At 31.9% G+C, this 25,437-nt stretch overlaps 1 protein-coding gene and 1 pseudogene across 2 annotated transcripts; one reads left to right on the forward strand and one right to left on the reverse strand.

Annotated features, from left to right (window-relative positions):
- The first annotated feature begins 4,899 nt into the window (after positions 1 to 4,899).
- LOC144559603 (transcription factor ILI6-like) lies at positions 4,900 to 5,830 on the forward strand. Its single transcript, XM_078308673.1, has 2 exons — positions 4,900 to 5,345; positions 5,449 to 5,830. The coding sequence occupies exons 1-2, from the start codon at positions 5,220 to 5,222 to the stop codon at positions 5,599 to 5,601; spliced, it is 279 nt and encodes a 92-aa protein (XP_078164799.1). The 5' UTR covers positions 4,900 to 5,219; the 3' UTR covers positions 5,602 to 5,830.
- Positions 5,831 to 14,731: 8,901 nt separating this feature from the next.
- LOC144559548 (elongation factor 1-delta 1-like) lies at positions 14,732 to 16,602 on the reverse strand (annotated as a pseudogene). Its single transcript, XR_013513164.1, has 5 exons — positions 16,506 to 16,602; positions 16,298 to 16,411; positions 15,345 to 15,435; positions 15,133 to 15,256; positions 14,732 to 14,861 (listed from the first exon to the last, which is right to left on the reverse strand). The product of XR_013513164.1 is annotated as an elongation factor 1-delta 1-like (transcript).
- Positions 16,603 to 25,437: the final 8,835 nt, after the last annotated feature.

Raw genomic sequence — 25,437 nt, forward strand, 5'->3', positions numbered from 1 at the left:
TTGATTTTTCAACTTATTGATTTATATAAAAGCAAAATCAAAATGTGATAATTTTTTATGGACACACAGAAAAAATAACATAGATCACATCTAACGGTTTTATTTTAATGTTTAAGTTTTAAACTTTTAGTTATTTAAGTATTTAAAAATGAAGGCATGATGGAGGCACAAAAAATGGAGGCATTTGAACCCGAAATTTTTAAAAATACCATACCCAAAAAATATTAAACTAAATAACCATCTTTTGATAAATTTTTTAAAAATGCCCTGGCCACATCCCCATGCTGCGGACCCCCTTTTTGGGGACCGCATCTCCTAGCTGCAGCTCCAAAAAGGAGGCCTCTACTAGAGGCTGAGGCCCATTAGAAAAAAAAAAGGGGCCTCAGCCCCTAGTAGAGGCCTCCTTTTTGGGGCCGCAACTAGGGAATGCGGTCTCCAGGAAGGGGATCCGCAGCATGGGGATGCAGCCGTGTTAAAATTGAAAATTTTCACAATGAGTGGTTATTTGATTTTTTTTTTTTTTGGATTATGATATTTTTAAAAATTTCAGCATTTGAACCCTCCTCCGTATAAATTACTCTTCTTATCCGTTGAATTTAATCTACAGTGTAGATCTGTAGATATGCGGCACACTGAACGTTAATTTATTTTAACAAATTGAGAGAATACGAGCAACTGTACCAGCATGCATGTCTGAACGCGGCGGCAATGCATTTAAAGAAAGAGAGGCGCGAGACATGGGCCGTGGGTACCATTTGTGATTTTATCGTTGGTGTTGTCTATTTCATTGTCACTGCACATCTTATCTCATTTTTTACTGTTTGACAATCACCTCTGTTTTTTTATTTTATTTTAACTGTCCTTTTGAAGAAGTATATTGGCAGATCCAAACTTCCTCTTTACTTATTATTAGTGTCCACATTTATTTAATGCCTATGAGCATCATCTCACAAAAAAAAAATTATACCACCGCATTACATTGGGAAGTCGCTCTAATCATAGTAGCACAGATAAATATATTGTACTTCTTCTAATGTTTATTTGAATTATTTTTCCAGAAGAATAGTAACACGTACAAGAAATAATTTTACAATTGTACAGGATATTACATTTCTTCTCAGTAATATTGTCAACTGTAGAAAAACCGGGGAGAAAGAACATATACTCATATAGTATAGCCTCACTATGGTTCATGTGCACCTGTTGGCAGATATGGCTGCAGCGCAACAATCTCATATTCAGGGGTGAATTGGTACCAGCAAACATATATACTGGCTGAGCGTATAGTACAAACAGGATGGCTTTGGTTTAGATTTTGTTAACATACTTGAAGGTAGTGAATATTAGATGTTTGAGGGGCTGTTATGTAATTATTGCATCCCACTATGTAAATACTTTTTTCCTATTATTAATAAATTTTTATGGTTGGCAGTAGGGGTGAAAACGGAGCTGGATTATTTCATCTGGAGCACATAATTCACGGATTCGGATCCGGATAATGATCTATTATTCACAGTTAATTCGAATACGGATTCGGATAATTTTCTATACCCATAAACGAAACGGATATCTGAATATATCCGCGAACCCTCATGTTGTTCCAAACCCGCGAAAACATTTCACCAGTAGCGTGCGAGATGTATAGATAAGCACTTCAAATTTATTTATATAACAAATGTGGGACTATCCTATGATATAAGATCCGGACAACTCGTTGGCCGCTGCGCTACTTTTATTTGAAATTATTCAAAATTTTACGGTTGGCATGAATCGAACCCAGGTCATTATTGTTAGGATCCGGATAACAATTCCCGCAGTCTCAACTCTGTAAAAAATCCCGCACAAACTGCCAAAAAAGTCATGGGGGGACCGCTCAATCATTAATACTCCGCAGAAACTGTTAGTATTTAACTTGAAGCATCAAAGTATTTATCCTGGATTTGCAAAGTATTAATCCCTATGCAATGATCTCTATTTATGACTAAACAAATCAATCCATTAATTGTCCCCGCACAAAATTTCTTAGGGACCATTAAATAAACAATCCCCTCACCCAATGATAAATACTTTTCAGACATAATGATAAATAATTTATGCTACATGAATAAATATTTTATGTTATATGGATAAAAACTTCTCAGACATAATTGCAACTTTCAGTAAAACATCAATAATAAATACTTTTCAGACATAATGATAAATACTTTATGTTACATTGATAAATACTTCTCAGACATAATGATAAATACTTTATGTTACATGGATAAATACGTCTCAGACATAATTGTAACTTACAGTAAAACGTCTGTGACAATGATAAATACTTCTCAGATATAATGGTAAATACTTGTCAGAACAATAATAAATACTTTGTTGAACTTTGTTCTTGAATTTGTCAATAAGTAATGTTTAATCAAATCAAAGTATTAACATGTCAAGGACAATGATAAATACTTCTTAGACATAAGGATAAATACTTGTCAGAACAATGATAAATACTTTCTTGAACATCAATAAACATATAAATAATTGTTAGCGGGGATTGTTATTAAAGAAAAGTATAATTAATGCGGGAAATTGTTATTAGAGCACAGTATAATTAATGCGGGGATTGTTATTAATTCACAGTAATTAATGCGGAAATAAATGGAAATTATTAGCGGAATTAATGAGAAAATAAAAGACAGTTAAGGAAGTTAATTTGGAGAGAGAGAGTGCAGGAATAAATGGAGGGACTTGGGAAATTAGTATAATTGGAACGTACTATAACAAACTTTTGTTTGATTGGAACACGTCTTTAACTTCTTAATCAGACACTAGTTTTGTTTTCTTTTTTTCTTTACCTCCGTTTCTTTTCTCCATTCAGCTCCATTCCGATCTCTTTTTTATATTTCTGATTTTTTTTTCATCACATTTTCTCCCTATTATTTTCTAATAAAACAAATCTGGTATCTTTATATTGTTTTTATATTCCTCATATTTTTACTTGTATATTAAAGTTTATATTTTTATTTGTATCTTAATGTGTATAACTTAATTATCCGACAATTATTTGTTTCGTATCCGTATTCGAATCCGTATCCGTGGACTATCCGTTCCGTATCCGTCTCCGTTTAAGACGAATTTGGTTTTCAATTTTGATATCCGTTTACTATTCGTATCCGCTCATTATCCGACGGATGTGGATATGATATCAGCGTTATCCGCTCCGTATCCGCTCCGTATTCACCCCTAGTTGGCAGCCTCTGCTAACCCCTCAAAAAATATTGTCAACTGTATCTCCTCAAGACTAGACTATGTTTTTAACTTCTTTTTGTGTGAAGTTACAGAGGCCAAAATACTAATTACACGGTTACATGCTACTAGAAAAAAAATATATATATTTAGTAAAAACGACGAAAATAATTGTCAAACTTAACAACATTAAAAAGAGACTGAAAAAGATTCTGAAATATTGAGATATATATATACACACACACATTCTAAAGTAATTGGAAACACAAAAATTGCCCCGAAAACAATCTCGATTGATAAACCTATTAGCAATGCCAAAATTGCCCCGAAAATCATGACATCACATAAAAGAAAAAAAGTTCCCAAAATAGTGACTTCTTAGATTCAACTTATATAGTGAATATGTATATAATGCATTCTGATCAGGCTTTATAATATAAATCTATGAATGCGAGAGATTCTCGCGCCTGCTTTCGTCAGAGGAAGACTAGAAATCAACTTGCCTGCAAATACACATGCAGCAAGTAAACAATATATTTAATTTTTTTTATAATGACTTATACAGAATATAATTTATACAAATATATTAATAACAACCCAACATGGGTTGCGTGATTTTTCCTGACACAGGTCGTTTTTCCCTTTATTATAGTTTCCCAATCTCCTCTCAATCTCTCCAGGAGACACTCTAGTATGGGGAAGTATATTTCGGGAACGTCTCCAAGAAGACTTCTAATGCCATTAATTTTGTGGGCCATATTAATAAAATAAGAATAAGTTTGAAATTTACCAGCATAATATATATATATACTTACAGGTCGACAATTATATTATATCTAAACAACTATTTATGAAGTTATTTTTATGATTAGTTTGTTAGTAAACACATATAGGTCAAATGTAGTAATCATAGATTGTGTTCAATAAAAATATAATATCATGTTACATAAACAAATTATATATATACAACATGAATTATGGCTCAAGGAAGAGCAGTAATAACACGTTCCTTATATTATATATAGCAAAAATTAAAATCCTTATCTTGGAAATGAATGCATTTTGTACTTGTGTAGCACTTAGACATTTTGTTCTTGTTGAGTTCGAATGGCAAGATTATTTTTCACCATATACTTTTTACTTATATGCTTAAGCAATAACTAATGAAATCATCATTTTTCTTCTTCTTGTTATGAACACATGATAAGAATGGATCCCAAACCATATTGCTAGAGCCAAGGTATAATGACTAAATGGATGAGAGTTAAACCTGAGAAACATTTGAAACGAGATGACAAGAAAAATGTCGAGAAATTTTATTTACATGCACAAGTTTTTGTTTCTTACTCTAAATTCCCCCAGTAGAAAAGGAAAAAAAAGTTATTACATTTTGGGCTAGTTAGTGCAGGGTATTTGTCCAATTCTACCTTATATTTCAATCGAAATTAATCAAGTGGTTTCCGTCTTGTATCTTTTAGGAATTAGGGGAGACGAAATCCATCTTTTATATATACAGTGCTAGGTGCTTTTAAAAAATAAATAAAAATTGGGACACGTCTTAATTGGTATAACCAATGGTGAAATTTGTTTAATTTTTCTCCAGTGATGTTTCTCCATCCAACGCACTATTTAAATTCAACATCTGCCCATTTCTTGCTCCCATGCACCTTCCTTCCTCTCAAACCGAAGCCTGTTGTTTTTCTCCAAAACATCTCTCGTCTCTGTCTCTCCACATAAATTTTCCTGACATCCCTATCCCTTTCTCCTTCTACTTGTCTCATCGTCCATCCTCATCTCACTATCTCTTGTCTGTCAATCGTGTCTAGTCTACCAAACACATAATTCCTACGAGCTTTGTCCCTCAAAATATATACTTATCGAACCCATATATATTTGCTATATATACCTTCCATTTGACTCAATAATTTCACTAAACAAAAATATAAACTCTTGATATTGATAATTACAAACTAGGAGAAGAAAACATGTCTAGTTGGAGATCGCGGTCGCAGCAATCAAACTCTTCAAGGATCTCTGACGAGCAAATCAATGATCTCGTGTCAAAGTTGCAGATGCTGCTTCCAGAAACTCGCATCCGAAACAATGACAGGGTACATTTTGTTCAATTGATTTAAGAGCATTTGCAAAAATCATTTTAAGTGTAATTCTAGTATAAGACTAAATGTTCATGATATGTTGTGCATTCCATGATAGGTTTCTTCAGCAAAGGTGTTACAAGAGACTTGCAATTACATAAAGAATTTGCATCGCGAGGTTGATGACTTGAGCGAACGGCTAGCAGAGCTTCTTGAAACAACTGACATGAGCAGTTCTCAAGCCGCTATAATTCGTAGCTTGTTTATGTGATACATTTGATTTCTTAGGTACTTAATTAATTTATTGTTCCTAGATTTTATGGTTTTATTCTGGTTGTTCACGGTGAGATTAGAAGATCGCATTTAGTTTGATTTTGGCTAGGTTAGTGAATTTTCATGTGGTTTTGAAGTTGGAGTTGATGCTCTTCATCCTTTTTATACTTTATCATTAAGCATATTATTAGTTTCATGCAAAAGATGTATTAAATAAAATCATTTCTCTCATTTTTGTAAAGCCACGTGAGCTATGAGTTCCTTTACTTTGCTAACCTTTGGGCGCAATAATTGCTTGCAACTAACCCCAGACGTCCTGCAGATTAGATTGCTCATTAATTCTTTCTTCAATATATAGAATAGTGTAAACATTCAAAAAAGAAAGCATTGTAATCATTTCAAAACATGCTCTGCTTCAAATTACTGATTTAGCAAGCTTGCAAACTAGTAAATGCAATATTCTTACAACCATTAATTATAGTTACTTCTATTGCAAGTGTAATACAGTTCTCAATTTCTCATAGAAATTAACTTTTTTTTTTTTTTGAGTAAAGGTTGAAGGTCAAGCCACCCAACTATTTAATACCATTGTTATTAAAACAAATGATTTCTCCTATCTGGATTTCGAACTCATGATCTTCATGTGTCTTTATCACTATATCAAATGCTTTTATCACTATATCAAATGCTAGTTCTTTTCATAGAAATTTATTAACTTGATATGGATATTATTTAGAGCGAGGTATGTTCTTGTATTTTGTTTTCTAGCCTTGCTCAGCAATGCCATGTTTAAGAGTATTATTTTATATATATCTTTCTTGTCAATTATTACGCCGACCATTTCGTAGGGTTGTAAAAGGATTTAATTTTAAATGGATGGTAGTAAAATCATATTTGTAACCGAATTTCATTTATCGGATCCTTAATATGAAATGGATGGTAGTTAAATTTCCAAACTAAATCCGGCATATACGTACAAATATGGATAAGGACTAAGGAGTGAATAACCCAACGAATACAGACACAAAACAAACAATAAAAAAGTTATAATAACAAAACTAATATAAAACATGCAAATCATAATTGATGTTCATATAAATAACAAAATATGATGATATTTTAATAAAAAAAATGAATGGAGAAAATTAATTAGACGTTTGAGATGTACAAATAAAACCGTTTGAAAATTTGATACCGTATTTTCAATTTAACGAAACGATGAATATTTACCTGATCATACGAAATAAAGTTTGTTTAGCATACATACACATTAACATCCTTAACTCTCATTTTCTCTTCGCAAGATTACCAGAGTTGAGAGGACATATAGTCCCTTTTTTTTTTTTTTTTTTTAATTAATGACATATAGTCCCTTAATCCTCGTATCCTTATCATCAGGGACGGATCCAATTAACTACATGGTAGAGCAATTGTCCTACCTTAAAAATTCAAAATTAATTTACAGAAACAAGTTATTTAGTCTCTGCTCTACTCTGAAAAATAATTTTATCCTACCCAGAATCTGTAATAAGTTTTTTTTTTTTTTTATCAAAGAATCTGTAATAAGTTTACTCTTCTCATCTCTCCTCTGAAGGCTGCAAGGAATTAGCATCAGAATGCCCATTCCTCTCTCTCTTCTCATCTCTCCTCTGATCGGACCTCAAATGGGTTTCTTGGTTGTTGAGAAAGAAAGGCTCTTCTTCTAATTTGGATTGAATTTATGTAGATCATATGAGAGAATGTGTATGAATTTTGTGAACCAAGTCTAAAATAAAAAGAAATAAGTACATGGGACCACTTGTAAGATTTAATGAAACACATGAGGAGAGCAACACATTTTTCTTCTTCTCTCCATTTCATTTGCATGGTGGAGTCAATCATTTCTATTCTTTTTTCTTTCATTTTTCTACACCATTTCATGCATTGATGGATGCCTCCATTTCCAGCCGCTTTGTTCTTTTTTCTCTTTCTTTCTTCATTTTTTTTTTTGCACTTTCTTTTGTTTTCTTCTCCCATTTTTATAAGAAGTATCATAAAACATCAATGGATGAATGATTTGTCGATACTTTAATTAAAAATGAGTTGTTTAAACATATCGATGATAAAATAATTATGCAAAAATTTCAAACGGTGAAGATCCACAGAGGAAAACTTGTTTCATTGACTTAATTATCTAGTATCTAGTTTTTTGTTTCTTTTTAATATGTAAAAAAAAAAAATTTGTTGTTTTTTTAATGTAAAATAATACTATTTTGTTTTCTTTTTTGTCATGTGTTAATTGGTAGTTTGATGAGTTGATTATTTAATAGTTTTTTTTAATCATGTTTTTTATATTAATCATTTTTGTTTTATGTTATATTTATGTTTCAATTTAAAGAATACTATTTTTTGTTGCTTTTTTATCATGTTTTATCTAGTATCCGATTATCTAATGAATTTGAATCCAATTAGCTATTTAAATCTGATTCGATAATTTATTGTCTTATTCTGATGAAAATTATGCATCCGCCCCTACTTACCATCAACTCTTTTTTTGCTCCAGCTTGCATGCATTTTGAACCTGTAGATAAATTACTATATGAGTTCGGTTATCCACTCGAAATATGTAATTCAGTAATTTTATAGGCGAATCATGGTTCGTTCTCATTATTAATTAAAATGTGAGTTCTAACAGTACATGTGGGCCACCTGAGAGTACTAGTAGTGCGTGATTTTGAACAAGAAATTCGCTAAGAGATGCACTGAAAGAGACACGAAAGAACCTATAGTAGTGTGGTGTGACTATGTGAAACAGTTGGCAGCTATACTTTTTTATGATTAACTTTTATATAGAGATGGAACCCACTACCTAACATAGTATTTCTGACAAGTATAACGATTAACACTTTCAATCTAGTCATACTAAAACACGTGTTAAATGTTGTAAAAGATATTACAGCTAGGTTAATTAAAAAAAAAAAGTGTCGTGTTGTGCTATTCTTACGTTGTATTTAGTTTATATGCTATGCCGGTACGATAATATTATCGGGTATATATGTGCCGTATTTGAGCATTGTCAAATTAATCTTTAGAAAGAGGTGTTCGGCAAGGACATGTCTAGGGGTGTCAATGAGTACGAGAGTGGAACCAAATTTTTTATGTCTATATCCATTAAAAATTGAATTTATTCATATCCTATTCATATTTATTAAGAATTTGTTTTATTCTACCCTACTCATATCCGTTTAGGTTAGCAGGTAACAAAACAGTAATGAACAAATAATGAATAATACAAATATAAAAGTTATATAATTTTTACAAATAAATCATAAAAAATTATCATGTCATACATATGCAATTACAATTACTAATACAAAATTGCCAAAAACATATATATGTATTAGTTAGTTATAGTTTGCCGCTGTAAAATTCTGTCACGTTGATTTTCTTTACGATAAATATAAGAACGAATAATATTCATACTTTATATATCAATAAATCATAAAATACAAATAATATGGAACGTATACATAAATTGTAAGTTGATCACATGTTTTCAAAAATTGTATGCCTAAAGTTAGTCGTAATTAAATCTTTTATTTATACGAAAGATCTTCGAAAAAAAAATATCCAAAGAAATAATTAAGTTATTAAAAGATAATAGGATCGTGTATTAACGATTCTAATGCATAATTTCTATGTTAATAATTTCACAGAAAGCTAATTACGAAACCTATGCAACTTATATATTTGAGTGTTTAAAATTCTGAACGTATGTTTAATTAAGTACTAAATAAGCTCACCCAAAGTACATTATTACTCGTATATATAGAATTAAATCAAGACGAACCAGCTGGATCTTCTGATATATAATTTTTTTTTTGAAAAATAGTGGTATTTTACCACCGATTTCATTGAAATCAAGAATCATAGCATATTTGACCTAGTACCTAAAATTGGTACCAAAATCAAATATGTCAAGTCTGTACAGGTATTCAAAACATAAGCAAAAACAATAGAAAAAACCAAAACATCTTACCATGTCCACAACACAAGAAGGCAACAATCCTAGGAAAACACAAAAACATCATAACATGCATAAAACTAAGTACTACAAATCTAATAAGTCTTCACCCTCTTCCTCGACGCCAAACATTGGAAATGGGGGGTTGCCAACCCTAGAATCCTGCACCAGGAGGTCCAAAGTTTGGGTCGTGTATGAGCTTCTTTCCTTTTCCAGCAGAAGGAGATCTGGAAGATTCTTAACATCAAAAGGCAATATAAGATTTAATTTAAAGAATGAATCATCATCTCTAGATTTACACCAAAATTGAGTCAAAGCTATAATCTTAGTACCAATAACCTTAATAGAATAAGGGGAACTAACATTAAAACATAATCTATTGCGTTCTAACCAAATAGTCCATAGAACAACACCTCGTAATAATTCAATTAATAATCTATCTTTTAAAGGAATAGAAGCATCAATCATCCATAAATCCTCCAAAGTGTGACAATAAATATATATAATATATATAATTAATATATAAAGAAATATTAATTTCATTATATATATATATATATATATAGAGTACGGCTAACGCGCTTCCTCTAGCATATGGGCCGAAATGCTTCCGGTGGAAATTTGAAATTTCAAAATCTAAAAAGTCGATCTGAACCGTTCATCTTCTTCTTCATATTAATATCTGCTTGGAGACCAAATTTTACATTTTTCTGAAATTTTTTACTATTTATTAAGCCATTTTGAAAATCGCTGATCCAACGGTGGCTTACCAAACAGTAAAAATCAGAAGCTACCGTTGGATCAGCGATTTTCAAAATGGCTTAATAAATAGTAAAAAATTTCAGAAAAATGTAAAATTTGGTCTCCAAGCAGATATTAATATGGAGAAGAAGATGAACGGTTCAGATCGACTTTTTGGATTTTAAAATTTCAAATTTCCACCGGAAGCATTTCGGCCCATATGCTAGAGGAAGCGCGTTAGCCGTACTCTATATATATATATATATAGAGAGAGAGAGAGAGAGAGAGAGAGAGAGAGAAATGGGCTATGGTGCATTGCAATGTATGGAGAGATTTGTGCATTGGACCATAAATCTAAAATTTAAAATCCAAATGGCCGATCCAAACCGTTCATCTTGTTCTCCATATTAATATGTGCTCGGAGACCAAATTTTACATTTTTCTGAATTTTTTTACTATTTATTAAGTATTTTACAAAATTGTTGATCCAACGGTGGCAGCTGATTTTACTGTTTTGTTAAGCCACCGTTGGATCAACAATTTTGTAAAATACTTAATAAATAGTAAAAAAATTCAGAAAAATATAAAATTTGGTCTCCAAGCACATATTAATATGGAGAACAAGATGAACGGTTTGGATCAGTCATTTGGATTTTGAATTTTAGATTTATGGTCCAATGCACAAACCCCTCCATGCATTGCAATGCACCATAGCCCATCTCTCTCTCTCTCTCTCTCTCTCTCTCTATATATATATATATATATATATATATATAGGTTGGCTAAGATCAAAGTGGTAGTTTTTGAACTTTGGTGCAACCAATTTGTTTTTCAATTTTCAAAGTTCAAAACGTCGATCCGAACCATTCAAGTCGATCTCTATATTAAAATATACTTGGAGACCAAATTTTACATTTTTCTAAATTTTTTTACTATTTATTAAGCCACTTTGAAAATCGCTGATCCAACGGTGGCTTAACAAAATAGTAAAATTAGAAACCACCGTTGGATCAGCGATTTTCAAAGTGGCTTAATAAATAGTAAAAAAAAATTTTAAAAATGTAAAATTTGGTCTCCAAGCATATTTTAATATAGAGATCAACCGTTCGACGTTTTGAACTTTGAAAATTGAAAAACGAATTGGTAGCACCAAAGCTTAGGAACTACCACTTTGATCTTAGCCAACCTCTCTCTCTCTCTCTCTCTATATATATATATACACAATCAATTGTTCCTAGCCTCCCATGCAACCAAGTCGTTTTTCGATTTTTAAAGTCCAAATGATCGATCCAAAACCGCTGGATGTGATCTCCATATTAAAATGTGCTAGGAGACCAAATTTTACATTTTTTGGAATTTTGTTACTATTTATTAAGCCACTTTGAAAATCGCTGATCCAACGGTAGCTTCTGATTTTACTGTTTGGTTAAGCAACTATTGGATCAGTGATTTTCAAAGTGACTTAATAAATAGTAAAAAAAATTCCAAAAAATATAAAATTTGGTCTCCTAGCACATTTTAATATAGAGATCACATCTAACGGTTTGGATCGATCATTTGGACTTTAGAAATCAAAAAATGACTTGGTTGCACGGGAGGCTAGGAATAATCGATTGTTTATTAGCCTATCCCCCTCTCTCTCTCTCTCTCTCTCTATATATATATATATATATATATATATATATATATATAGAGTTGGGCTACGGTGCTATGCATATATAGTGTCATATGGTGCTATGCATTTTTCAACTGTCAGATGGACTTTGAGTTCGTGCAAGAATTTAGTCGCTGGTTTGATATATAACGGAGATAAAATGGGGGCTCAATTCTCTCTCTCCGTTAACATTAATTGATGCTTTACAGATGCTCTCGCCCTGTTTACCCACCCCCTCCGTCGCATCTTCCCCTCTCTGAAAAATGTTTGGTTTAGATCCTCTCGCACATATTGCTCTTCTACCCTTTAGATTCAAGTCAGCGAAATTTTTTTTTCAAACTGAATCTTGAAATTTTCCCTTGATATTAAAGAAAAAGAATCTTGAAATTTTACCGATTTCGTGTCAGAACTTGAAAATCAGTAAATTTAATGCAATTTTTGAGTTTTAATTGAATCAGCGCAACACTAATTGAAATTACATGCAAGGGCAGCGAGAGAAAAAGGGAGTTCAATCAACGATAATGGAAATTTTTATCTTTGTTTGTCTCCGTTATATTTCAAATCAGCGACTAAATTTTTGCACGAATCTCAAAGTTTATTTGACGGTTGAAAAACACATAGCACCATATGACACTATATATGCATAGCACCGTAGCCCAACTCTATATATATATATATATGAATAGAGATGGGCTACAGTGAGTTGCAAAATAAAGCGACTATTTTACTTCACACTCATATTTTGCGATTTGAAAATCCAAACGACCAATTCGAACCGCTCAACATGATCTCCATATTGAAATGTGCTTGGAGACCAAATTTTACATTTTTTTTTTTTTTTTTACTATTTATTAAGCAATTTTGAAAATCACTGATCTGATGGTCCAGAAATTTTTACTGTTCATAGCAAAACAGTAGTTTTCAAAATTGCTTAATAAATAGTAAAAAATATTCCAAAAAATGTAAAATTTGGTCTCCAAGCACATTTAAATATGGATATCACATCTAACGGTTCGGATCGGTCGATTGGACTTTCAAAATAAAAATACGACGTAAAGTAGAAACACATTTACTTCGCAACTCACCGTACGTAGCTCATCTCTACATGAATATATGAAAAGTTTCTTTCAAACTTTCCGAATTTTCATTTTAAATGGAGAATAAATGCATACTCTAAATCCCTCCTTGATTTCTATTAACTTCCGTAAAAGACCCAATTGAATTTGGCCACTAACAAAGCTAAATGCATTAATTAATAAAATTCCCTATAAATTACTGTATACATGCATTTTTTTTTTTTTGGTATCTATACATGCATGTTACTCATTTCACCTAGCGTGTCTCTCTCTATCTCCTTAAATAAAATATGCGACAGTCAATCCAAACAAGGGCAGCAGCTCACTGCAGTCATCGGATCGGACGTTTGGACTTTCAAAATAAAAATACGACGTAAAGTAGAAACACATTTACTTCGCAACTCACTGTACGTAGCTCATCTCTACATGAATATATGAAAAGTTTCTTTCAAACTTTCCGAATTTTCATTTTAAATGGAGAATAAATGCATACTCTAAATCCCTCCTTGATTTCTATTAACTTCCGTAAAAGACCCAATTGAATTTGGCCACTAACAAAGCTTAATGCATTAATTAATAAAATTCCCTATAAATTACTGTATACATGCATTTTTTTTTTTTTTTTTTTTGGTATCTATACATGCATGTTACTCATTTCACCTAGCGTGTCTCTCTCTATCTCCTTAAATAAAATATACGACAGTCAATCCAAACAAGGGCAGCAGCTCACTGCAGCCATCACAACTCCGTGTGTGCATTGACTGCATTCTAGCCCATGCATCAACTGTTGTGTACTGTCTGACCGTACATAATCCGGGGCCGCTGCCTCTGTTGCAACCCGCAGCCACCATCCTTTTTCATGTGCGTTTTAAGCTTTCGAGGTAATCCAATAACTGCTAATTACATTCAAACGTTTAAGTTTGTGTTGTAATTCAATCTTATCTCAAATAATAAATATAAACTATAGTACTAGTACAAAAAACCCCTTCACCGATTGTTCAAATACCCCTACACCGACTGTTATAGTGGCGTCAGTAAAGCCGGCGCCAGTGAAGGTTACCTTTTACTGACGCTTTAAAAACAGTCAGTGTTGAACACAACACTGACTGTTTTTAGAGCGTCAGTGTTGGTGTTCAACACTGACTCTTTTTCAAGCGTCAGTGTTGAACACCAATACTGACGCTCTAAAAATAGTCACTGTTGATATTCAACACTGACGCTTGAAAAAGAATCAGTGTTGAACACCAACATTGACTGTTTTTAGAGCGTCAGTGTTGGTATTCAACACTGACGCTTGAAAAAGAGTCGGTGTTGATGTTAAAAACGTCAGTATAGATATTAAAAACAGTAATTGTTAGTTTTATAACTGTCAGTATTGATATAAAAATTTCGGCATGATTCTATTTATATTTGGGCTACCCTTCATATTTTTGCTAGCCATATATTACTATTTAACATTTATTAATGTTAAAGAATGTATCATACAAATAATTTAGACAACATAATATATTCATTCACCAAAAAACACACAACATAATAGATTCATTCACCAAAAAACACACTATAACAAAATTTACATGACAAATATGTACAAAATATACAACTAAAATATGAACAAAACATGCAAATATAACAAAATTTACAAAGCATTACATGTCTTGTAGATAGATTAGACACCCCAGAGGAGACCCTCCATCTGGACGCTCCTGACCATCTCCTCTAGCTTCTTCATGTCAGTCTCATCATCCCATGCTTCACATCCAACAGCACTGACGACTTCCCGGCTATCAATAGAAACCAACATTAGTTGCTACTTAGCATAGCCACACAAATTAAACAAGATCTAGAAAATTCAAGTGTTTACATATATAAGAAAAGAGGCATGATTCTACTATCTCAAATGAGTGTAAAACAATATTCAGGTTATATTGAAGCATTGTTTTGAATCAAGCAAGGCTCGTTCCCACTGCTCAGCTAAAAAAATTTACGTAACAAATCAATCAAGGCCATTACATTTAAAATAATTTACATAACAAATGCAGACAAAATTCATACATTCTTTCTTCTTAGAGGAGGCCTTGACAGCCGCAGCACGCTCCTCAGCTGCTTTCTTCTCCTCTTCGGTCTCCTCACCAAACAGATCAACATCGTCGTCATCGTCATCCTCATCTGCTGGTGCCTGAAAATAGAATGAAGAATTTAGTTACAGCTTACAACAATTTTGGAATGAAGCTACAACAAAATTTGATGGGTGGATTATAAATAACCTTTGCTTCTGTGACTAGAGGTGTGACAGGAGACTCCTCAACAACGGCAGAGCATTCAATCTTCACACCCTTTCCCTCTTCGGTCACACCACTGAACATTACAAGTATTAATAAATCAACAAAAAGAAATGTATGACACAATTTAATTAAGTTCTATACCCTTAGCTACCATGAACACTATTTGCACATGACAGTAATAAAAAATAATAAATTTGATTTCTAACTATATAACAACTTCACACCCTTTGTCTCCTCAGTCACAATACCGAAATTACAAGTATTAACAAATTAACAAGGGTTAATTTTCTATATACCCTTCAAAACTTCAAAATTACAAAGTCAGAAACCAGCAACGAAGAATCATTATACATTATTTTAAAAAAAGAAAAAAGAATAAGATGCACCATGCAACAGAAAACTAACTAAAAAGTAGCAAATCTTAACTTTTGATATCAGTAAATTGCACCCAAAAGTTTCAATTTTACTTCATTTTATAATTATAATGCAAATGCTATCTCATTTAAACTAAGAAATCAAAGATAATAACAGACTCAGTCAATGATTCTCTGCAATATGGCGGCTCTTCTCGCATACATAAAGGTGAAATTTTAGGTTTTATATCAGTAGTTTTGTAGTAGGGATGTTTTCTTCTAGTATTGATTTAGAGTAGTATTTAGTGCACTTTCATATTTGTACGGAACTCAAAGTAACCTGCTAATGTTAGGATGTAATAACAGGTGCTGTACAAGAGTTATCATTACTATTGTCATTGTTGCGGCAACTCTCCGCTCCATGCCTCCTTTAAATGAAAAACACAATTTGAGTTTCTAGAAATACAAGACTGAATTTAATTTGTTGGAGCGGAGAAACAAAGGAGGTAACAAGAGAGCACGGGAGAGAGGAGAGGTCAACTTTCATTATTGACTTAAATTGACTTAAAAACCAACAAGTACCTCTAAATTCTGGTAAGGGCATCAATGTGGCTGTACCACCTAGCAACATTGACATACTCGGAAGAGGGAGCCGAGTTCAGAATTGCATAAACAGCAAGGTCATCCTCTTGGTACCTAATTTAACAATTCAACAAGCAGAAATCACAAAGTCAATGCCAAAATTTAGATAGTATCAGTAGATGCATTCATTATGAAAATTAGACCTTACCTAGAGATGTAACTGCGTGTGAGGAGGTATTCTTTGAGCTTCTGGAGCCCAGATTGAGAGGGTTGGTAAAAACAACTGCCATCCTATCACCATAAGAACAAAAAAGTTAACATTTGAAATTTCAAATTCCTGCACCTTTTTATCAGATCAGAAAAAGTTGATAATTTAGAACACAAAAATCACTAAAACTACAATTATGATCAAGGTTGCAACATTGTATCCCACAGAATTAAATCCTTACAAATAAATTGGGAACAAAAATAGATCCAGAACATCAAATTAAAATGAACAGAAACCTTGAATTGTCACAGAAACTAAAATGGCAGCACACCCATTGGCACAGAAACCTTGAATTGTCAGCTCCATGAGTAAATAATAACGAAACAAGTCGGTTTACACCAGAATTTTAAGATCAAAAGTCATAAAAAATATAAACTTTAGTGTCATAGCAAATGTATGTTTGTACCAGTTGATTTGTTGCTAACTAGAATGTCTCCCATATCAAACTGCAAAAGGAGTACAGTAAATTATTAGGAGTACGGTAAATCATATATTTGGTTGAGTCAATCTGAGATTTCTCAAGTTAAGCGATTGACTTATAAAAGACCCAAATATTCATTGGTCTTAGTTGCTAATTTAAGAAAGTTAATTGTAATTTACGATAGCAGCACACATTGCTCTAGTTTGCCTAAAAAAGATAACCTATTAAAGTGGCCCAACAAGTCAATTTAACCTATTAGAGAGAATGCGTCAAACCAGTAGAGGTAGAGATTTGTGCTCGGTAGCGGTAGAAGTTTGTGCGGAGGTAGAGGTTTGTGCGGAGGTAGACAGACGGCAAGGCGGAGGTAGACAGATGGCAAGGCGGAGGTAGATGTTTGTGCTCGGATGGTCGATCCTCAGAGGGAGTCGGCGGGGGGAGGGTTTGGGCTTGGATGCTCGGTGCTCAGAGATAGAGATAGACATCAAGGCGGAGGCATGCTCGGAGGTGTGCTTGTGCAAGGCGGAGGTAGAGGTGTGCTCGCCGAGAGATTAGAAGGGTTTGGGACTTTGGGTTTTGAAATTTTGTTTTCTCTTGAGGTATTTGGGTTTTGAAATCAGAAGGGTTTGTCTTAGAGAGAAGGGGCCGGGAAATAAAAATTTCCTTAGCGCGCGGCTGATCAAAAGAGAACGGGCGAAGGACATTTTTCGCTAGACATAACCAAATTTGTTTCTGTCCAAAAAAAATGTTTTTTAAAAATCAGTATCTTCAACACTGACCGACTGTTTTTAAGGCGTCAGTGTAGATGCTCAACACTGACTCAGTGCTGGTGTTCAACACTGACGTTTTTAAAAACAGTCAGTGTTGGTTATCAACACTGACAGTTTTTCAAAAAACAATCAGTGTTGAACACCAACATTAACTGTTTTTAAAGCGTCAGTATTGGTGTTCAGCACTGACGCTTTAAAAACAGTCAGTGTTGCTGTTCAACACTGACGGTTTATAAAAACAGTCAGTAAATGACTTAACACTGACGACTCTGAAAATAAACGGTCAGTAAATGATTTATGGTCATACGATGCTTCAATTTTCGGTTAACTAGATGGATGGGTAAATAAAAACAAATTTTGATCAAACTTGGATGCAAGACAATAAATGTAGTGCTCTTTAATTTAAACGGTTCCGATCGACCCACGGACGACATATTCCCGTGTGTCTTCATTAACTCAGGAAACAAGAGTTTATGTTTCATGTTCATGATAGAAGATGTGAGTCATATATGCAATATGCATGTAATGCTATATAATATAATGTGTTAAAATCATTTAATTAAGCAATAAACATGTTATAACATTAATTATTGTATAAATATTACTAATATAATTTTCATTACAAAATATTTTCTAATTAATTAAAGTCAAAATTTGATGTTAATTGTCTAAATTTCACTAATCACGTAAATTACTAATCATACTTATTAAATAGAATATGTCCATTCTAATAAACAAGCATTACAATTTTTTGATAAAACAATTAATTAGTAATTTACGTTGTATTAAATTAAAGAAGAATTTTGATTTTAATTGACTAAATATTTTCACTTCTATTGACACATGTTGAAATTCTTATAATTATAACTATGATCTGGTCATATAAACCGTTAAAATTTTGAATTTTTTGAATTGTTTTTATATTATTTGTTGTATATGTTTTATCGAAATACAAATGCAAATCATAAAATTTATTTTGTTAACTTTTAATTTTATTCTGACTTTCACAATTTGACCTTATAAAAGACCACTCAACTTAACTTATTTTACAATAAATTTTCATTTTGTTGTCATTCATTTAATTATCTTCAATATATAAATGAAAAAATATATAATTTACAAATTTAACCACGAATATTTTTACTAAATTATTTTTCTAAAATACAAGTTATAATTGTAAATAGTTCACTTGTATTTTGATTTACACAACACATGTAATTCATAAAAATTCAATTTTTCCAAAAAAATACTCGAATAATATTCACTCGTAATTTTATTTTGACTTTATAAAATTCGATTTTGACCATGTTGAAGGGACAAATAATGATGAAATTCTATAAATTTGATAATTGTAAGAATGATTTGGCCATAGAAAACGTAAAAAAACTGATTTTTTTTTTTAAGTTTTTTCATATTATTTGCAATGCATACATTAATTAATTTTCACATATATAAATCTGAGCCGTCTGATAAAAAAATGTGTTGCCATGATTACAATGGATACCTCCATTTAATGATCATCAATTTTATATATTAAAGGATGTCTCTATGGCAACTGGGTCCCACTTGTCAACTCCGACTTTTTCATCTTTTTTTTGCCCGTGTTCCTTCTCTAGAAAGTTCGCAACTTCTCCTCTCTGTCTCTCTGCGTATCCTCTCCAAATTTTTTTGGAAATCCAAACCACCTTCCATACAAATCACTCAATTTAATTCCCTCCCAAAATTTGTCAATTTCCCACCTAATTTTCATCAATTGGCCCCCGCTACTTCATTTCCCTCCCTAATTAATTTTTATCCACAAATTATCAACACTGACTGTTTTTAAAGCGTCAGTGTTGAGCACCAACACTGGCGCTTTAAAAACAGTCAGTGTTGGATATCAACACTGACGCTTTTTAAAAAAACAGTCAGTGTTGAACACCAACACTGACTGTTTTTGAAGCGTCAGTGTTGAGTACCAACACTGACGCTTTAAAAACCGTCAGTGTTGACAACCAACACTGACAATTTTTTTTTAAAACCGTCAGTGTTGATAACTAATACTGACCGCTTTTAAAGCGCCAGTGTTGAAAAATAACGCTGACTATTATTTAATAAAAGAGTCAGTGTAGTATGAGCAACACTGACGCTTCTCTTAAAACAGTCGGTGGTTAAGAGTCGGTGAAGGGATTTTTTGTACTAGTAGAGTTTGAATCATGAGAACTAGTAAAATTGTGCGTTTATTCTAATATATTTTGGTCAAGATATATCCATAGTCCGTAAATGAACTATTTTAACTACATAAAAATAATTTGAATCATTTCTATTACAGTTACATATTCTGTTACCATGAGTAGAGATACAAGACAGAGAGATAGAGAGAAGAGATATTCTGTGAAATGATTTATTCATCCATCAAAACTTTACAAGTCTTTGCAATGCTCTTTATATAGGCAGAGCTATAGAAGTAATACCAGTATGTGACTAGTTTGTTACAACAAACTATCTAACAGAATATGTAACTGAATCTATAACTATAATAATTTCTATAGAAATTATAATTCACTGAATGAATAATTATATCTATGAATAATATATAGTAAAATTTGAAAACCACCGTAATGTGATCCTTAAACATATGTACTGGTGTTGATATACATATTCTACTTAATTTTAATAGTCAGAGACCATCATGATACTTTTCAAAATAAAAGCTTATTATAAAAAAAGGGCGTTATAAATTGTTTAAAGTATGTTCATAGATATAATGAATGACATGCTATAGTAATGAGAATTTATAACTGTTTAGCTGTTCATAAAAGTTCGAATATTAAACTTATTGAATTATCTTTTAACAATATATGTTTAAATATAAAGTTTCGGCAATGAATAATAAACTTTATATTTTCCTATCGTAAATCTTGTAGAGTAATAGAGTAATAATTAAGTTTCAACAAATATAAGTTAGGAGAATTATTTCTATAATTTGTAGTAGACTAAAAGATTGTTTCCATAATTATAGATATTTGTTTATTTCATCCTTATTAATTAATATTGAATGAATTCTTTTCTAAATTTGTCACTATTAATGATTAAAGTTTTTGAAAATATATTTCTGGATTAAATATTATCTCATTACAGTTTCGGATTTTCCTTATTAAATTTTTGAATTTGTTAAGTTATTTCTTTTTGACTAGTTCTCTAAAATATTAAACAAGTAAACTAATTAAAGTTTAAATAATTAGAATTCATGATGTGTAGCTATAAAGTTTAATTTCCGATTTGTTTTTGGTTATTTTGTCACGACTTCATGAGGAGAGTTCAAATGCCTTCATTTTTTTGTGCCTCCATTATGCCTTCATTTTTAAAATTTTAATAACTCAAAATTTAAAACTTAAAATTCAAAATAAAACCTTTGGATATGAACTATATCATTTTATCTATGCATGTGTAAAAAATTATGACATTTCAACTTTATTTTGGTTGTCATTTTGAGCTTGTAAAAATATATACTAATGTGGATAATTTCTAGACATTGATTTTTCAACTTATTGATTCACATAAAAGTAAAATCAAAATGTGATAATTTTTTATGGACACATAGAGAAAATAACATAGATCACATTTAACGGTTTTATTATGACGTTTAAGTTTTAAATTTTGAGTTATTAAAGTTTTTAAAAATAGAGGCATGATAGAGACATTTGAACCCTCCTCTGAACTAATTAACATGTAATGATTTATAATGACATGTGAATGTAATGATAAGTAGTATAAGGAACTTTGGGAAAGGAGAATACGTTAATTAAAATATTATTAATTAACTAGAGATATATTTATTACTTAGATTCGACACTTACGAAGAATCAAGAGACGTGAGAAATGATTAAAAATTTGCTATGCTAAAAGGTGCGGGTTTCCTAGACTTTATAAAACTATTTTACTTTCCTGTTGTCATTCAACTGTTTATTATTATGGCATTAGTTGGATTTATGCATGTTGTTTTCGAACCATTCGTATGACTTGAGTAGAACATAAATAAATTGCATGAAATGATATGATTTACACATTGATCAATGGACTTGAATGAATAGAATGTGTTGAGCAGGGCATGAATTATGTGATTTAATGAATGCACGTGAAATGAATAGATAATGAAAGTGAACAAGGGCCAATATGCTTGTATATTGGGATATATGCATTGGGTCTAGTGTTCGACTGGACCCCTCGATAATGTGACTATAGGTGAAAGCGGTCCTGTCACGGGTCAAAATCTAGCAGAGGGTAGACTCCCCGTCTAGTGAGACAACCTCTCACTGTTGGTTGGACTTTCCAGTGAGTTGGCAGCCTCCTGCTATTGGCTGGACTTCCCAGCGGGTTGGCAGCCTTTCCAATGTTGGTTAGACTTCCCATTGGTTTGGCGAGTAAATGGTCAATTGCACAGAAAGTGAAAAGAATATGAAAGTAAACATAATAGTAATAGATGCATTGCATTAGGAACACATATGTATTTTATTTTTTATTATATTTGTGAGAATAATGTAAAGGTTTTATAAATTCTGGGCTGGAACTAAATCCCGCACTGAGAGAAGGTTCAATCTCTCACCCGTTCCACGTTTATGTAGGTTCCAGGTAACGAAAAGGAAGGATTCGAGCAAGGACAAGAGTGAGACTAAGTTGGAAGACATATTAGTGATAAATTGCCACATGTTGTTTAGTTTTTATTTTCATGATTCTATATTGATATATTGAGCAGACATGACAATGTGTGTATTATTAGCCATGTCTATCATGATTCGTTTGTGAAAACTCTTTTGTTTATGGAATAAATTGTGGCTTTATTATGTTGTTATTGATAATGTATGTGATACAAGCTTCTAAATAGCTAGCTATAGCGGTTTTAGACCCAGAAAGCTAAGCTACGGGCTAAAACTGCGCTAATCAAGCTACGACCGCTATAGCGGTAATAGCGGTCCGCTATAGCGCGTAGCGCGTAGCGGTAATAGCGGCAATAGCGGTCCGCTATGCTACATGGGTTATAATTTTGCAATTTTTTTTTTTTTCTGAAAACATGATTTTGCAATTTTAATGGGCATTAATATCTAGATTGGTTTTTTTTTTTACTTTATTAAGCTATATCAATACAATGGAACATGTGCGGGCTATACCGCTATATCAATTAAATTTTGTATCATGCATTAATATACGGTAGTGGTATATTTTGAATATAAAATATATCGATAGTTTTTGAATTAGGGATATTTTGAATGACAATTTGAACTTTGTATTGGTTTAATATGAATAATATTAGAACTTCTTAATTAATTTGATATTTGTTTTCTTGATGAGACATTTTTACTAGGCAAAGCCTTCTATGGACATAAGGACCTATTTGTAAAATGAACATATTTTTATTTTTAAAGTTCAAACAGTCGATCCGAACCGTTCATCTTGTTCTCCATATTAATATGTGCTTGGAGACCAAATTTTACATTTTTCTGATTTTTTTTACTATTTATTAAGATGGGTACAAAATTCAATGGTCTGAATTTGATATTTTTTATACCCATCTTAATAAATACTAAATAAATTCAGAAAAATGTAAAATTTGGTCTCCAAAGATATATTAATATGGAGAACAAGATGAACGGTTCGGATTGGCTGTTTGAACTTTGAAAATAAAAATATATTCATTTTACAAATAGGCCCTTATGTCCATAGAAGCATCACTCTTTTTACTATTAGTAGAAATATAAAATATAATTTTTGAAATAAAAAAACGCTATTTATAATAGCTTTCGCTATAGCTCCGCTATTCGCTAAAGCTTTTTTTTTTTGTCTCCCCGCTACACCGCTATAAACGCTATTTAGAAGCTTGATGTGATATGAATATGCCTTACGTAGAAATACGTGGCAGGTTGTCTCGGAGTGTAACAGTTGTTTTAAGAGTCAAAGAAGACGAATGCGTTCCTCCCCACCCCTCTACCTTGGTTTCTTCTCTCCTCCACCTCCGCAACCTCTTATAATCGCCTTGTGAGAAGACGCTTCTGTTTAGGATTCAGATTTTTTTTCTCTTCTTGAACGATGGACGAGATAGTGGAAACGTTTCGTCTGGAGTTCAGACATACTACTGCTTCTTCCCTCTGTCTCAAATAATCCTCCACACCATTTCTCTAGTAGTTTAGTGTTATTTTCTTTTGTTGATAATATTTGTTGTTAATGTTGTGATCTACATCTCCTTCTCCTTTCTTTTCTTCTCATTTCTTCTCTTTCTTTTTTTCGACCTCACCTTTCTCCTTTTCTCCTTATTTTGTCTAACTTCTTTCTTCTCTCTATTTTTTTTTTGTTTCCACTTTTTGTATTTTGTTTCTTTTCTTTTGACAATAATATAGGAAATGACCTGTGTCTTCAATGGATACTCCAATTTTGTGTCACTTTTTCAACTAACGCATTTGTATGTAGGACAAACGCGTTAGTTGAAACACATGCGACTCAATAAGTCTCCACCTGAGCATGAAGAACTAGCAGCTCCATACCAGCACATACCAATTCTTTGTTTCGGTTTTTCATACTTACTTATATCTTATGGTATAGTAGTTGATGGGCAGACTCGACCCAGGTGTAGGGCTTCCAGGGCGATGACCCAGGGCTCCAAGATCCAAGGGGGTCCAAAAAAAATTAGTTTGTATATATTACAAATAAATAAAATATTAGAGCCCAAAGTTTGTATATATAAAGGGCTCAAACTTTGCTATAAATAGATATGATACAATGACATATCAATAAAAAAAATGTGTATATATAGAGAGTCCAAATTTTTTTTTCTGTTCCGGGCCTCAAAATCTTCAGAACCGACCCTGAATACTAATATGGGCTTAACTAATGGGTAGTACCTATTTCTATGTTTTCTTGTGTATACATATGTTCTTTTTGTATACATGTTGCTACTATAATTAGGTGTAAACGGATTGGATATGATCTGATTTCATCCGGATTCGAGTTCGCAAAATTATTTAAATTATCTCACCCGTATTCGTATCCGAAAAATTATAACAGATAAGAATACAGTAAGACCTTTAACTATCCGTATCTGACCGTTTACACTTTTAAACCACAACAAATGTGCTATATTTTCTTAAATTGATTTATTAAATTGTATATTGTACCAATAAGTTATTAAATTTTATATAGATATATATTCTAATAAACAATATAACACTATGACATAATTAGTAACTAATATTTTAATAATATAATGGACGTTTTGTAACTAACAAGTTAATTATGAAAAATATCCATATTCATCTGATATCCAATCCGTAACATTTAATATCCGATCCATATCCGTATTTGTATCCATATTCAAAAAATTATAATAAATACGGTAAAACCACTATTCAATCCGTATCCGACTTGTACACCCCTAACTATAATACAACAACTATCTTGTAATATAAATTTTTTAATCTCTGAGCATTTCATCTAATAAAAAAGTAAATTTGCCATATTTATTTGTCACCCATGTTTCCAAATATTTATTAAATTTTTTGTATCCACCAATTTAATAAAGCAATTTACTTGTTACCAATGTCATTTTGTACTTTTTTTAAAACTTGCATCTTCCCTTCCTTCTTAAAAAAAAATTAACGCGTCATCATCAAATCTAGAGATGCCGAAATTTTTAAATATATCATATCCTCAAAAA

The sequence above is a fragment of the Carex rostrata genome, chromosome 9, assembly GCF_964058835.1.
Source record: "Carex rostrata chromosome 9, lpCarRost1.2, whole genome shotgun sequence".
Classification (NCBI taxonomy): Eukaryota; Viridiplantae; Streptophyta; class Magnoliopsida; order Poales; family Cyperaceae; genus Carex; species Carex rostrata.